Source organism: Hypanus sabinus, chromosome 8 (genome assembly GCF_030144855.1).
Source record: "Hypanus sabinus isolate sHypSab1 chromosome 8, sHypSab1.hap1, whole genome shotgun sequence".
NCBI lineage: Eukaryota > Metazoa > Chordata > Chondrichthyes > Myliobatiformes > Dasyatidae > Hypanus > Hypanus sabinus.
The window spans coordinates 122885490-122902200 of NC_082713.1; the positions used below are offsets into that span (position 1 = coordinate 122885490).

Sequence of the window (16711 nt, forward strand, 5' to 3'; positions counted from 1 at the left end):
CCATTAGATAATTCCACCCAAGAGGAGAAAAATTCCAGATATCCACTCTATGCCTCTCTCAATCTTGTCATTTCCTATTAGGTCTCCCCTCAGCCTTCATCACTCCAGAGAAAACGAACCCAAGTTGTCCAACTTCTCTTTATGGATACTACCCTCCTGTCCAGACAGCATCCTGGAGAACCTCTTCTGTGCCCTCTTCAAAGCCTCCACATCCTTCCTACAATGAGGCGACCAGAACTGAATGCAGTGCTCCAGGTGCACCCAAAGCAGAATTGTATATAACTGCACTATACCTTCTTGACTCTTGAACTCAAAGACACAACTATTAAATGCAAGCATGCTGTGCATTTTCTTTACCACCATAACCTGTGCACCCAGCTTCAGGGTGAAATGCACTTAGTCCCCAAGATCGTTTTTGTTCCCTATGAGAGCAGCACTCAGGCAAACCTGTAGTAAAGGCAGACTTGTTTTAATTGGGTGCATATAGGTCTATATGTGTTGCCAGTTCTTATGTGGGGTGGAGTTAATTTTCTAGGTGGGTGGTGATTATAGTAGGAGGGGGTGTGGATGATCAGAATTGTAGAAAGTGCAGCAAAGGGAATGGGCACGATCTGGGGGATGAAGTCCTTCCTCCTGATTTTATTTCCCACTTCACCACACTGCCTGTTGCCAGGGCAGCGCAGCTGTGTGATGTCACAGAGAGGTAAATGCCCCTTTGTGATCTCGGGGTGTGAGGGGTATGCTGGTGAGGGGGAGGGAGAGGATTGAGGAAGGGGTCCCAATACTTAAAACATCCCTCCCCTTAAAACATTGTCTGAATATGATCTCTTCCCTCACCCGCTCCCCATGTTGTCTTGGCAGAGTACTCATGACAAACAACACAAACAGTAACAAGTTTTCTCAGTGAGTCAAAGAACAATGAAAGCGATCCATTGTCTTCTAGACTGATTTGATTAACAGGGTGGCACGTACTCTGAGACAGGAACAGACTTTGGGAATGCGTGTGGGACATTGTAGAGGGAGCTTCACTCTGTGTCTGCTCCTGGGAGGGTGTGATGGGATGGTGTAGAGGAAGCTGGACCCAGGGAGTGTGTATGTCGGTTTCGATCACATTGACCCTCTGCACACACAAAACACCCCAATCGTATGGGAGAGGACTATATGCCCTAGAAATGGGAGAGTGGACAGCATGCCTTGTGATTGTTCCCAAAGATGGGAGAGAGGATGGAGTCCTTGGCTACTGTTCCCAGAGGGGGAGATGGCGGTATGTTTGGTGCCTGCTCCCGGAAGGGGCAATAATGGTGTGTCTGATGCCCAGTCCCAGCAGGGGGAGGACACACTGGCATTGCTGTCATTGACCATTTACCTCTGATCCTTTGTCCCTCACTGCAGGACTCTGCGACTCCCAACGCGTGCTTGTCCACTACAGCACAATTTCAGCCTCCTCCAAGAGGAAGTCACTGTGTGCTCCCTCGCCCCATCACTAAGCCTCATCCTCCTAGCTCTCTGACACCACCCCCCTCAACCCTTGCCAATAATTCCCCTCCCATCCTCACCTTACCTTTGTTGTCTGGAAGGCAACTTTGGTCTAATTGCAGACGTTTGTTTGCCATAGAAAGCAAAGGTTTCTAAACTGAACATTGGCAGTGTGCTGGTTGCAGAGAGGCTCCGAAATGCTCCTCACTCTCTGGGCTCACCCCAGAAATGTATGTCCGAACTTCACGTCCCTGCCTGTTGCCAGGGCAGCACAGCTATGTGATGTCATAGAGAGGTAGATATCACAGAGAGATGGGGGGGGGGGGTGCTGTTTGTGAAGTGGAAGGTGAGGATTGAGGAAGGGGGTCCCAATACTTCTTCCCCTCCTCTTAAAACATTGTCTGAACATGACCTTTGCTGCCCGACCTCTTCCCTCACCCCCTCCCCATTTGTTCAATCTACACAGTAGGAGACGAGGCACATCATTCTCTCTTCTCCCCCCTCCCATTGGGAAGAAGATGCAAACTTCTGAAAACATGCACTACCAGGCTCAAAGACAGCTTCTACCCTGCTGTTCCAAGACTATTGAATGGACCCCAGAACGATAAGATGGAACCTAACCTCACAATCGATCTCATTGTTGCCCGTGCACCTTTGTGCCTGTCTGCACTGCACTTTCTCTGTAACTGTAACCCTTTATTCTGGGTTACAGTTACAGAGAAGGTGCAGTGCAGACAGGCATGAAGGTGCAAGGGCAACAATGAGATCGATTGTGAGGTTAGGTCTATCTTCTGTGTCTTGTTATTCTACTACCTCAAAGCTCTGATCTGTATGGATGGCATGAAAAGCAATGAGTTTCACTGGGCTTCGGAGCATAGAACAACAATTAACCATTTCATTATGGAGACTGTGCAGGCAGAAGGAACTAGTTTAGTGAGGTAATCAAACATAGTGCTATGAGCCTGTTTCTGTACTGTACTCTTCTATGTTCTATAATTTGTCATTTTTCTGTTTTAGATGGGAATGCTGCTTATCTTATGCTATGAGCCTGTGTCGCTGCTGCAAGTAAGGTTTTCGTTGTACCTGCGCATACACGTACCTGGCGTAGAGAATAAACTCGACTTTGGCCGCCAGTGTCCTGTCCAGTTGGAATGGGACATCCTAGATTGTGCATTCTGTCTCCAGTGTCCCTCTTATATCAGGGGATCAATGTAGAGAGTGGCTCCCCAGGTGAGGTCTCTCCAGCATCCCAGATGACGAGATCTCCCCTGGAGTGAGATATCCCTGGACATTCGGGGCATTCCCAAATGGCTCTTGCTCCAAATTATCAAGCTCCCCACTGGAATGTTCTTTCTGGATGGCACCTAAAATGGAAGGTTGTCCCTGTTGTTACGATACGGCAACAATGAATATAGAATTGAGACAGGTTTTTTTTAATAAACTAATAAAACATTTATTAAAAACTGCTCAATAAAAAAAATGAAAAATAAACAAACGACTAACTTAACCGGAAGTTAACAGCTATATGGTAACTCGAACAGTTCTTAAAGTATTAAATGCAAACACAGTTCTTAAAAGTAGTAAATGCAAAATTCCAAATGAGTTACACAGTCAATTAGGAGAGACTTTCCTGAAGTAACAAATTCCTTGACAATGTGATGTTACTGCTGATCCTAGAGGAAATATGCCTTACCCGAAGGATTTACGACGAAGGAAATAAAACAACTTAAAGGCACTGACCTTTCCTTTGTGAATAACCCTGCTCCAGCCCTTTCTGCTCTTATAGCAGGGACTATCTCAGATGCTAGTTAGTATCTCTTCTGAATGAGGATTCAATAAGGTCGATCCTGTATTACCAATGATGACACCAACTTTACTCGGTCCTTCAGGTCTCCGTACTTCCATAAATCTTCACTCTCCGACTGGACTAAACTGGCAGTGTTGTGTGTGACTGCCGGCAACAACCTTTGAAATTTAAGACAGAAAGTAAAACACCACTTTAAAACAAAACTGTGTCATGAGACGAATACACAGCATAACGGAGTCACTGAGGAATTAAACCACGAACTGACCTGCATCACCACAGGGGTTTCCCCTTTTATACTTGTTGAAACAGGCCATCACAAGACCTCTCACTGGTGGGAAAATTACATCACTCCACTATCACAAGACCATTACATCATGCTCAGCAGAGACTCAATTACATCATGGTCATGTGACAGGCACAAGATACCCACGGGGTATGTAACATTCCCTCGGGACAGTCATGTGACAATAATAAAACAACTCAGTAAGTTGCTGGTCATTGTAGGCTCCTCCTTTGCCGTTACTTGTATTTCTAGAAGACTGGTGGCTCTGGATGTGAGGGGTGGGAGGGGGGATGGAAATGGAGTTGGGAATGGTTGATGAGGAGGTGAGAAGTGTGTGGGACTGGCACAAGAAAAAAACAAGAAATTCTGCAGATGCTGGAAATCTTGAGCAACACCCTTAAAATGCTGGAGGAACACAACATCTATAGAGAGAAGTAAACAGATGACATTTTGGGTATAGACCCTGAATCAGGACTGGAAAGGAAGGGGGGGGGGTGAGGAGTGCAAGCTGGCAGATGATAGATGAGACCTGTTGCAGGGGACGGAAGGTAGATGCAGGCGCAATGTTAGCATTCATTTCGAGAGGACTAGAATATAAAAAGCAAGGATGTGATACTGAGGCTTCATAAGGCCCAGGTGAGGCCTCACGGAGTACTGTGATCATTCCTGGGCCCCTTATCTAAGAGGTGGTTACATGGTTGGCACAACATTGTGCTGTAGATTTCTATGTTTCTAAAGGATGTGCTGCCATTGGAGAGGGTCCAGAGAAGGGTCTCAGAAATGATCATGGGAATGAAAGGGTTAATATATGATGAGTGTTTGATGACTCTGGGTCTGTAGTTGCTGGAGTTCAGAAGAATGAAGGTGGATTTCATTGAAAACAATCTAATATTGAAGGACCAAGGTAGAGTAAAATACACAGGATGGTTCCTATAATGGTGAGTCTTGGACAGCCTTGGAATGAGGGATGTCTATTTAGAACAGAGTTGAGGAATTACTTTAGCCAGAGGATGGTTAATCTGTGGAATTCACTGCCACATATGGCTGTGGAAGTCAAGTCATTGGGTATATTTAAAGAAGAGATTGGTAGGTTTTTGATTAGTAAGGGTGCCAATGTTTACAGTGACAAGGTAGGAGAATGGGTTGAAGAGGGATAAGAAATCAGCCATGATGGGATGATGGAGCAGATTCAATGGACTGAATGTCCTAATCGTACTCCTATATCTTATGGTCTTATGGGGATGAGAGTGAAGTAAGAAGCTGGGAGGTGATAGTTGCCAAAGTAAAGGGCTAAAGAAAAAGGAATCTAATATGACACAATGGACCATGGAAGAAAGGGAAGGAGGAAGGGATGCAGAAGGAGGTGATGGGCAGGTGAGAAGGGGTGAGAGGGGAAACAGATTGGGGAATGCAGAAAGAGAGAGGTGGGAAAATGACCAAAGGTTAGAGAAACTGATGTTCATGCTCTCAGGTTGAAGGATACGCAGACCAAATATGAGGTGGTGCTCCTCCAACCCGAGTTAAGCACTTTGCAGATTCAGATTTATTTATCACATGTACATTGTGTGCATGTGTACATTAATATCACAACCAGAAAAGCTCCCTCAGGAGGCTGAAGAAATTCAGCATTTCCTGATTTTGGCTTTTCTGGTTATGATATTAATGTGGTTAGAGCAAGACAGGCTACCAGTGATGTTCATTCCTAGGGACTTGAAGTTCTCAACCTTCTCAACCTCAACATTACTGATGTAGACAGGAGGATGAAGAAATTCGGCATTTCCTGATCAATCCTTATCAAGTTTTAATGATGTATCATAGAAAGTTCTGCAAGCATAGCAGCCTGGCATGGCCTAGACATGATTGCAAGAAACTTCACAGATGTGGACTCAGCTCAGCACATCACGGAAACCAACCTCCCATCTATGGACTCTATCTACAATTCCCACTGCCTCAGTAAAGTAACCAGCAGAATAAGACTCCATCGACATTCTTTTTTCTCATCTCTCCTATTGAAGTAGAAGATATAAACAGTTTTCCAGCATCTGTAATTTTGTTTTAATGATCATGATTTTAATTAATCTATGGCTGTTTAAAATAGATTTAACCATATTTAGCACTTAGCTTACCTTTACTAGATAGGACATAAAGATGACATTGGATCACATGATGTAGAAGCATAGGTAGAGTTAGGAAACTACAAGGGTTAAAAGACTCTAATGGAAATTATATACATGCCTCTGAACAATAATGAGGACGTGGGGTACAAATTACAATGGGAAATAGAAAAGGCATGTTAAAAGGGCAATGTTATGATAGTCATGGGGGATTTCAATAAGCAGTAGATTGGGAAAATCAGGTTGATGCTGGGTCCCAAAAGAGGGAATTTATATTGTATATTAGTGTATCATTAATATAAATGGTCCTTGATAGCTAGCACAGACTCAGTGGGCTGAACAGCGTGTTTCCTGCTGTATTGATCATAGAGAAAGATAACGGACAAGGTAATTTTACTGATACAGATTCTGTGCAGAACTTCTTAGAAGTTAGAGTAAGATTACCTAAAAATTTTCAACCTTGACTCATATCCTTTGAAGGACCTGTTACACAATCACCTTAAAGCAGCTTGTGGTTAAAGACCACTTGGGAAAAAGCATTTCTGGATTAGGTGTTGCGTAATGAACCAGATCTGATTAGGCAGCTTAAGCGAAAGGAACCCTTGGGAGACAGCGATCATGATATGATAGAATTTACCCTGGGAGAGAGTTTGAGTGTAAGAAACTAAAGTGAGATGCATCAGTGGGGTGAGGGGGATTACAGAGGCATGTGAGAAGAGCTGGCTAAAATTGATTGAAAGGGAGTACTATTGGGGATGACAGCAGAAGAACAATAGCTGGAATTTTTGGGAGCAATTCAGAAGGCACAGAATAGATACATCCTAAAGAAGAAGTAGTATTCTAAAGGGAGGATGATGCATCATGACTGACAAGGGAGGTCAAAGACAGCATACATGCAAAAGAGGGGACATTTAATATAACAAAAACTAGTGGGAAGTTAGAGAATTGGGAAGCTTTTAAAAACCGACAGAATGCAACTTAAGAAGCATGAGGAGAGAAAAGATGAAATATGAAGGTAAGCTAGCCAATAATATAAAAGAAGATACAATAAATTTTTTTCAGATATATTAAGAGTAAAAGAGAGGCGAGAGTGGCTATTTGAGTGCTGGAAATGACACTAGAAATGTAGAAATAGGGGACAAATAAATGGTGTATGAACTTAATAAGTATTTTGCATCAGTCTTCATTGTGGAAGACACTAGCAGAGTGCCAAAAATTTGAGGGTGTCAGGGGACAGAAGTGAATGTAGTTGCTATTACTAAGGAGAAGATGTGTGGGAAGCTGGACCTGGACTGGAAGTTGAAAGAAGCAGCTAAAGAGATTGTGAAGGCATCAATAGTGACCTTTCAAGAATCACTAGATTCTGGAATGGCCTTCTCTTAATTCTGTTAATGTGCTTCTCACTTTAAATTAAAACTGGACTAGCATATCTAAGAGTGGAATTAAACTTATTTATATTAGATATCTCTGTAATAGAATAGGGCATCTTTCCCCATTGCAAGAAGACTTCCCATGTCTGGGCATGTTGAACTGCATAGCTGAAGCTGATTACTTGCAATACTGTATCTAGTCCAACATTCCTCTTTGAATCAACACCACTAAATCACACACCAGCACACACATTACATTTACCTACATTGCTATGGTGACTGCAGTTGAAAGCCGACTCAATTGATATAAAATGTTGTGGGATTATATTAAATTATTTTCATTATTTGAAGAATCTTCCAAGGCAGTTGCTTGGGACAGGGGATGCTTTTGCTCCATTTCTGGGGGTTTTAAGGTGGCTGATGAGGTTACTGTAGAAACTGTGAGTACTTCTGCAGGAGGTGCTGATGGAGTGGGTGGGCATTGAGAAGGCATAGGGCTGCTGTGTGCTCCTGATGCATGGCTCCCAGTTTCTCAGTACCAGCCACAGTCCAGGGCTGCAGGATAGCACTGAGTGGTCTGCAGTAATTGCTATCCCAGCACACTTCCAAGTTTCCCTCCTGCACTGTCCGACCCCTTGCCACACTAGCTGCCAGGTCCTGGGAATCCCAGACAGCCCCTGCTTTTTTTAAAAGGAGCAGCCTGTGCTCTCAGTGACAGAAACAGAGGTGAAATTCAACTCTTACCTCAACCCTACATCCTCTGTCTTCGCAGGTCACTGGAGCCCATCTGCTGCCAGGTTTTGGGACCAGAGTCCAGACTATCAGAATGGGTAAAGAACTGGAAATCACTCTGGGTCTGGACCCAGGGTCCAAATTGTGTCTTGAACTTGGAGCCAAATACTCAGAGACCATATTGCCTGAGTCTGAGTTTCTGGGCCAGAATCCTAACCCAGAATAATTCTTAAATATACAGCCCTGGTGGGGACGGGTCTGTCACTGTATAACACCGGGGTTCAGTACTGGTGGGGATGGGTCTGTCATTGTATAACACTGGGGTACAGTACCGGTGAGGATGGGTCTGTCACTGTATAACACCGGGGTACAGTACTGGTGGGGATGGGTCTGTCATTGTATAACACCGGGGTTCAGTACTGGTGGGGATGGGTCTGTCACTGTATAACACTGGGGTACAGTACCGGTGAGGATGGGTCTGTCACTGTATAACACCGGGGTACAGTACTGGTGGGGATGGGTCTGTCATTGTATAACACCGGGGTTCAGTACTGGTGGGGATGGGTCTGTCATTGTATAACACTGGGGTACAGTACTGGTGAGGATGGGTCTGTCACTGTATAACACCAGGGTATAGTACCAGTGGGACGGGTCTGTCACTGTATGACACTGAGGTACTGTACTGTCATGGACAAGTCTGTCATTGTATATCATTGGGGTACCGTACTGGTGGGGGCGGGTCTGTCATTGTATAACATTGGGGTACAGTACAGGTGGGTACAGGTCTGTCACTGTGTAACACTGCTGTAGTGCTTGTGGGGACAGACTGTCACTGTATGACACTGAGGTACTGTACTGTCATGGACAAGTCTGTTATTGTATAACATTGGGGTACAGTACTGGTGGGGATGGGCCTGTTACTGTATGTCATGGGATTCAGTACTTGTAGGCACATGAAGGCACTGGACATCAAACTGAATCCTGGGAAGAACTTGCGGCCGACTGCACCAGATGGAGAAGCACCCTGAAACAACACCTTAAGTCACACAATAAAAAACTCCTGAAAGTGGAGAAAACAAACAGACCTATGAAAAGGAACACTACATCTCCAGCAGAGCTGAGATTGCTTATAGAATCAACCTTTGCAACAGACCCTGCCACTCAGACAGCGATGCTCCACTTCCACCCACCAAGGCAACTTTTATCCAGTTGGGATGCTTACACTGGATCATTCTACACCAGCCCCCAATGAGGCATCTTGCCAAATGTTATTTGACTGAATGCGATTGTGATGAGTCCAGTATTAATGTTCCCGGATTTGTTCCTGGCTGGATTGGGTGAATTTGCAACTTATAGCAAAACTCCTCTGTAGTTAATATTGGGGCCTGGGCTGAGCCTGTAGTCTATAGCACATTCTGATGGCACATCATTCTGTAATTTAGACATTTTAGTGGGACCACAGTAACATCTTAATGGCCATCAGCAAAGCAAACAATTCCTTCCAGGATGTTACTGCTCCCATCTCCCTAACCATATAAATTGGGCTCCCGGAGTTTCTGTAGTCATCCCCACCAGTGAGAAGGTCCTGTTGTCATGGTGATGTTGAGTGATATACGTATGCCAGCACGCATCCCCCCGAGGCTCTCTAACATGTACAGGCATCACTGAGGTTGGACAGGGGGTTGATTGTGTAACAGGTCCTTCAAAGGATGTGAGCCAAGCTCGAAAAATTTCGGGTAATCTTACTCTAACTTCTAAGAAGTTCAGCACAGAATCTTTATCAGTAAAATTACCTTGCCTGTTATCTTTCTCTATGATCAATACAGCAGGAAACACGCTCTTCAGCCCACTGAGTCTATGCTAGCTATCAATGACCATTTATATTAATGATACACTCACGTGCAATATTTATTATCCCCATATTCTAACATCCCTCAAATTCTCCCACTTAATACACACTGGGAATAACTTATAGTAACTGATTAACCTACAGCCTAACAGGTGTTTGGGATGTGGAAGGAAACTGGAGCACCCATCACAGGGGGAATGTGTAAACTTCAAACCAGCATTGCTATGGTAATTGCCCATTGCAAATAATTGTGAAGGATCAGCCGCTAGACAAAAGTTCCCTCCCATTCGTTCCCCACCCTGCATCCCTGCCTTTGATGATATGGATTGATGGCAAGACTCCAGAAAACATGGAAGGCCTGTGTATCTCAACACTTGCCTTTGCTGAGAGGAGCCATCGACCACTGTATCTAATGTGCCAACACAGCCTTTGGTCAGTTGTGAAAAGGATGTTTGCAGATCAGGACCTCTGACCAGTTACAAAGCTCTTTGGCTATTGGGCGGCGGTGGTCTCTGCTCATTGACATGCTTCTGAAATCTGGATTACATACAGCCAAGATGTTGGAAAATGCTGTCTCGGCAAAACCCTCCAAATTCACTGGAAGAATGTTGCTGGGAGCAACATCCCCAGCATTAAGAATCAATTGGCTTTGTTTGATAGTTCGCCTGAGATGTGATTTCCAAAACAGGTACCCTTTTCCCGAATTCTGCAATGGGAAGAGATTATCAAGCGAAGGGAGGAAATGATTCAAGAGTATGCTCCAGGCCTCCTTGATAAAACTCAGAGTTCACAATGACTCCTGGGAATCCTTTGCTCACAGTCACTCAAAGAGAAGAAGGAACATTCAGGATGGTATTGATAATCTTGAGTCCATGCAACATTACATACAAGACCTGCAAAGGTAGCAGAAGAAAGGTACCAGCTCGCGAACTACCTGCCAAGCTACCCCATCAGCCCCTGCCTGTGGAAAAGTCATGGATTCCTACAATAACTTTGTCAGAAACCTTGGAACCCAGAGAACTGGAGACACTAGACTGTAGTTCCTGAACCAGGTTCCAGATAACGGTTCTCAACCCAAACATTTTCCTCAATAGATTCTGCCTGACCCACCAGATTTCTGTGGCAGCTTGATCTTTTACCCACAGAAGTGGAATGAAAACAATCCTAAGGAACTGCCTGAGAAGAAAAAAATGTAGGAACACTAAATTCTTTATACACAGCGGCTATATTAGGTAGTGGTCAGTCGTTTGCTATTGACTGACCTGTAGGGATCAATGATAGACAATATTGATCACAGTTTCCATTCCCACTGTCTTGTACCCTGTGCAGCTTATTGGTGAGGCAGACCCCCCTTGTCCAAAATTTCATGAAGGTTTTGTAGTCCCCAGCCTTCTACTACTTTTCCTTAATTAGCCTCCTGGCAGAGAAAGGTCTCATATGCCCAAGTTTATATGTTCCTGCAAGTCATTAAATCCCACAGCCATAATAGGCTTTCTTACTTTGGTGTTTCATTGCTGTAAAGGAGGTTGATCCTGGACATCCAGCAACGCTCAGCCACTCACTGAAGATTGGCATGTAGTCTCCCTGCAATAACTGAAGTCCAGTCAGCACCAGACCTGCTCATTTGTGACAGCCCTCTGATTCAGCTTCAGCCAGTGTTGATCCATTTGAAACTCATGTTATTTAAAGCAAGTTTAAAAAAATTTGAAGTTTGAAGTCACTTTGTTGTCTCCTAGAGGTATGAGCTTTGTGTGGGAGTCTTCTAATACAGCTGAGCAAACCCAGAGTTGTTGATTTGTAAGGCAGGAATGAATGCAAGCACTGACAGATACCGAGGCATGCCCGTGACACTCCTCAATTCCATTCAGCAACTATCAGGCCGGAAGAGGTGAGTGAAAAAACGAATGCTTTGTTTAACCTAACCACAGTCAGCTTTAGAGTGCAGCATGTTGTGCAGATGGTGTAAGAGCAGTTGGTGCGTGGTGTAACCTGAGTGAGCTGATCGATCGCTGATGTTCTGCAACTTCTTGGTCATGTCTTCAGGCTACTTGGAGGATCTCTCTGAGCTTCCTCCCGCCATGGACTAGCACTAACCATCCTGCAATTACTGGCTGTCAGACTCAAGAAGATGAGGACAAGCAGGGCAATTAAATACACTCTGTTCGCATTCTGCTACATCTTCTGGGTGAGTCAGTTAACATAACTCTACTTCTGTCAGTACCACTACCAATTATCCTTCTGAGGGAAGGGTCCACTCCATATTGAAGGGCTGACCCCATTTACAGAGGAAACCAAATTCAAACGGTCATACTTAATTTTGAGCCTAGAGCAAGACTATGAAAACGTGGGGACTTTGGCAATAGTCAGAGCAATTGCAGGTACTTCTTAGTAAGGTTAAAGATGTTTTAAGGCATATAGAGGCTTGGGAGGAAGGGTAGAGGATTCCAGTGAGGAGGAATTGAGAAAGAAGTAAGTGAAAGGGTGAGGATATGGCATTGTTATTACAGAGAAGACTATTTCATAGAATGTAAAACTGTACGACAAACTACACACCCTTTGGCCCATGATTTTGAGCAAACCTTTTAACCTACTCTACAATTAATGAAACACTTCTTTCCTACATATCCCTCCATTTTTCTTTCATCTATGTGCCTTTCTAAGAGTCTCTTAAATGCCCCTAATGTATCTGCCTCTTCCACCACCTCTGGCAGTGCATTCCATGCACTCACCACTCTCTGGGTAAAAAGAGAGTGACTTCTGACTTCCCCTCCTATACTTTTCTTCAATCACCTTAAAATAATGTCCTTGTGTTAGCTGTTACCACCCTGGGAAAAAGTCTCTGGCTGTCTGTTCTATCTATGTCTCTTATCATCTTGTACACCTCTATCAAATCATCTCTCATCCTCCTTTGATCCAAAGAGACAAGCTCTAGCTTGACAAGAAAATGGGGCAAAAGTGCAGTCAAGCTCAGCACCAAGACTGCTCAAGGTCAACATTCAACATGGGTCCTTGGAACTACTGTTTTGGAATAGTAAGGTCAGATAAAGTTTTAGAGATGGGGAGGAGGATTTGTGAGTGGGAAGTAGAAGCAGCAGGGTTTAGTGCTGATTTATGTAAAATCAAGCAGATTGCATCAGGAAGAAAACAGGAACTAGAAGCATCTGGCCTGTCGAGACTCATCCGCCATTCCATAAGATCATGGTTGACCTGTCCATGGACTAAGCTTCTTCTACCTGCCTTTTCCCCATAACCCTTAACTCCCCAGCTGTGCAAAAATCTAACTGGGTCTTAAATATATTTAATGAGGTAGCTTCTACTGCTTCCCTGGGCTGAGAATTCCACAGTTTCACCACACTCTGGGAAAAACAGTTTCTTCATAGAGAAGCAAACGTGAGGAAATCTGCAAATGCTGGAAATTCAAGCAACACTCACAAAATGCTGGTGGAACACAGCAGGCCAGGCAGTATCTATGGCCAGGCCAGGAAGCACTGTCAATGTCTTGGCCCAAAACGTCAACAGTGCTTCTTCCTATAGATGCTGCCTGGCCTGCTGCATTCCACCAGCATTTTGTGTGTGTTGCTTCATAGAGACACTGAATCATAGAAAAGTACAGCATAGAAATAGGCCCTCCTGCCCATCTTGCCCGTGCTGAACCATTTAATCTGCCTAGTCCCATCGAGCTGCACTGGGACCGTAGCCTTCCATACCCCTGCCATCCATGTACTTATCCAAACATCTCTTAAACATTGAAATTGAGCTCACATGCTCCACTTGTGCTGCCAGCTTGTTCCAAACTCTCCTGTGCCTTTTGAGTGAAGAAGTTCCCCTCATGTTCCCTTAAATTTTTCACCTTTCACTCTTAACCTATGACCTCTAGTTGTTTTTCCACCCAGCCACAGTGGGAAAAGCCTGCTTGCATTTACCTTATATATACCCTCATGATTTTGTATGCCTCTATCAAATTTCCCATTAATCTTTTATGTTCCAAGGAATAAAGTCCAAAGCTATTCAGTCTTTTCTTATTACTCTTATTATTTTCAGAAGGCATTTGATAAGATCCCACATAGGAGATTGGTGGGTAAAATCAAAGCTCAGGGCATTGGGGGGAAGCCATTGACATGGATAGAAAACTGGTTGGCAGATAGAAAGCAAAGGGTAGCGGTGAATGGGTGTTTCTCGGAATGGCAGGTGGTGACTAGTGGGGTGCCACAGGGCTCGGTATTGGGACCACAGCTGTTTACGATTTACATCAACGATTTAGATGAAGGCATTGAGAATAACATCAGCAAGTTTGCTGATGATACTAAGCTGGGTGGCAGTGTGACATGCGATGAGGACGTTAGGAGAATTCAGGGTGACTTGGATAGGCTGGGTGAGTGGGCAGATACTTGGCAGATGACGTTTAATGTGACTAAGTGTGAGGTTATCCACTTTGGGAGTAAGAACAGGAAGGCAGATTATTATCTGAATGGTGTAAAGTTAGGTAAGGGAGAAATACAAAGAGATCTAGGAGTCCTTGTTCATCAGTCACTGAAGGTGAATGAGCAAGTGCAGCAGGCAGAGAAGAAGGCTAATGGAATGTTGGCCTTTATTACAAAGAGAATTGAGTACAAGAGCAAGGAAATCCTCTTGCATTTGTACAGAGCCCTGGTGAGACCACACCTGGAGTACTGTGTACAGTTTTGGTCTCCAGGGTTAAGGAAGGACATCCTGGCTGTAGAGGAAGTGCAGTGTAGATTCACAAGGTTAATTCCTGGGATGTCAGGACTGTCTTACGCAGACAGGTTAGAGAGACTGGGTTTGTAGACGCTGGAATTAAGGAGATTGAGAGGGGATCTGATTGAAACGTATAAGATTATTAAGGGATTGGACAAAATAGAGGCAGGAAATATGTTCCAGATGCTGGGAGAGTCCAGTACCAGAGGGCATGGTTTGAGAATAAGGGGTAGGTCATTTAGGACAGTGTTAAGGAAAAACTCCTTCTCCCAGAGAGTTGTGGGGGTCTGGAATGCACTGCCTCGGAAGGCAGTTGAGGCCAATTCTCTGGATGCTTTCAAGAAGGAGCTAGATAGGTATCTTATGGATAGGGGAATCAAGGGATATGGGGACAAGGCAGGAACCGGGTATTGATAGTAGATGATCAACCATGATCTCAAAATGGCGGTGCAGGCTCGAAGGGCCGAATGGTCTACTTCTGCACCTATTGTCTATTGTCTATTGTCTCAAGCCTTCCAGCCAAGATAAGATCCTTGTAAATTTTCTCTGACTCTTTCAGCTTTGGTTTATATCTTTCCTGTAGGTAGGTGACCAAACCTACACATAATACTCCAAATTAGGCGTCACTAACTTCTTATACAACATCAACATAACATCCCATCCCCCATAGTCAGTACTTTGATTTATGGTGGCCAATGTGCCAGAAGCTTTCTTTATGACATCACTTTCAATGAATTATGGACCTGTATTCCCAGTCCCCTTTGTTCCACCGCACTCCTTAGTGACCTAACACTCACAATTGTCCTACCAAAGTGCAACACCCCTGACTTATCTGCATTAAATTCCACCTGTCATTTCTCTAGCTGGTCCAGATCCTGCTGCAAGCTCTGATTGTCTCCTCCTCACTGTCCACTACACACCCAATCTGTCAATTTGCTGATCCAGTTAACCACATTATCATCCAGATTGTTGATATAGATGAGAAACAACAATTGTCCCAGCTCTGATCCCTGCAGTACTCCACTAGTTACAGACCTCTAGCCAGACAGTCACCCATCTACTACCACTCTCTGGCTTCTTGCACAAAGCCAATGTCTAATCCAATTTACTGCCTCGTCTTGAATGCCAAGCGACTGAACCTCCTTAACCAACTCCTTGTTAAATGCCTTACTAAGGTCCATGTAGAAAACATCCACTGCCTTGCTTTCATAAACCTTCCTGGTAACTTTCACAAAAAACCCTAAAAAATTGGTTAGACATGACTTAACACACATGAAGCCATGCTGACTATCCCTAATCAATCCATGTCCATCCAAATACTCTTATATCCAGTCCCTTAGAATACCTTCCATTAACTTCCCCATTACTGATGTCAGGCTCACTGGCCTATAATTTCCTGGATTCTTTTTAGGGCCTTTCTTAAATAGCAGAACAACATTGGCAATCCTCCAGTCCTCCGTCACCTCCTCTGTCACTAAGGATAATTTAAGTATCTCTGCTAGGACCCCTGCAAATTCTGTACTTACTTACCACAAGTTTTGACGAAACACCCTGTCAGGACCTGGAGATTTATCCACTCTAATTTGCCTCAAGACAGCAAACATTCCCTCCTCTGTGATCTGTATAGGGTCCATGACCTTGCTGCAGCTTTGCCTCACTTCTATAGACTCTGTGTCCATCTCCCGAGTAAATACAGATGCAAAAAATCCATTTAAGATTTCCCCTATCGCTTTTGGCTTCACACATGGATTACCATTCTGATCTCCCTGAGGACCTATTTTGTCCCTTGCAACTCTTTTGCTTTTAACCTAGCTGTCAAATCCCTTAGGATTCTCTTTCTTCCTGTCTGCTAGGGCAACCTCATGCCTTCTCTTAGCCATCATGATTTCTTTCTTAAGTGTTCTCTTGCATTTCTTGTACTCTATAAATACCTAATTTGTTCCTACCTGCCTTTACCTGCCATGCACCTCTTTTTTATCTTAACCAGGACCTCAATGTCTCTTGAAAACCAAGCTTCCCGAATCCTATTATCTTTACCTTCTATCCTGATAGGCACATACAAGATTTGTACTCTCAAAGTTCCACTTTTGAGGGCCTCCCACTTACTAAGTACACCTTTGCCAGTAAACAGCCTGTCCCAATCCACACATGTCAGGTCCTTTCTGATACCATCAAAATTCATATTTCTCCAATCTAGAATCTCAACTTGTGGACTAGATCTGTATTTTTCTACATTAACTTTGAAACTAATGGCATTATGCAAATTAGATGTAAAGTGTTCCCCCACACAAACTTCTGTCACCTGCCCTGTCTCATTCCCTATCAGGAGATCAAGTATTGCATATTCTCTTGTTGGGACTTCTA

The 16711-nt window shown here is 44.0% G+C and overlaps 1 protein-coding gene across 1 annotated transcript in view; it reads left to right on the forward strand.

Moving 5' to 3' along the window:
• The first annotated feature begins 1258 nt into the window (after positions 1 to 1258).
• The window catches only part of zgc:113223 (uncharacterized protein LOC541424 homolog), a 56180-nt gene continuing 40727 nt past the window's right edge, over positions 1259 to 16711 (forward strand). Inside the window, exons 1-2 of the mRNA XM_059976434.1 lie at positions 1259 to 1264; positions 2494 to 2541. Coding sequence (XP_059832417.1) covers positions 1259 to 1264; positions 2494 to 2541 — 54 coding nt within the window. The remainder of the gene's footprint in view (positions 1265 to 2493; positions 2542 to 16711) is intronic.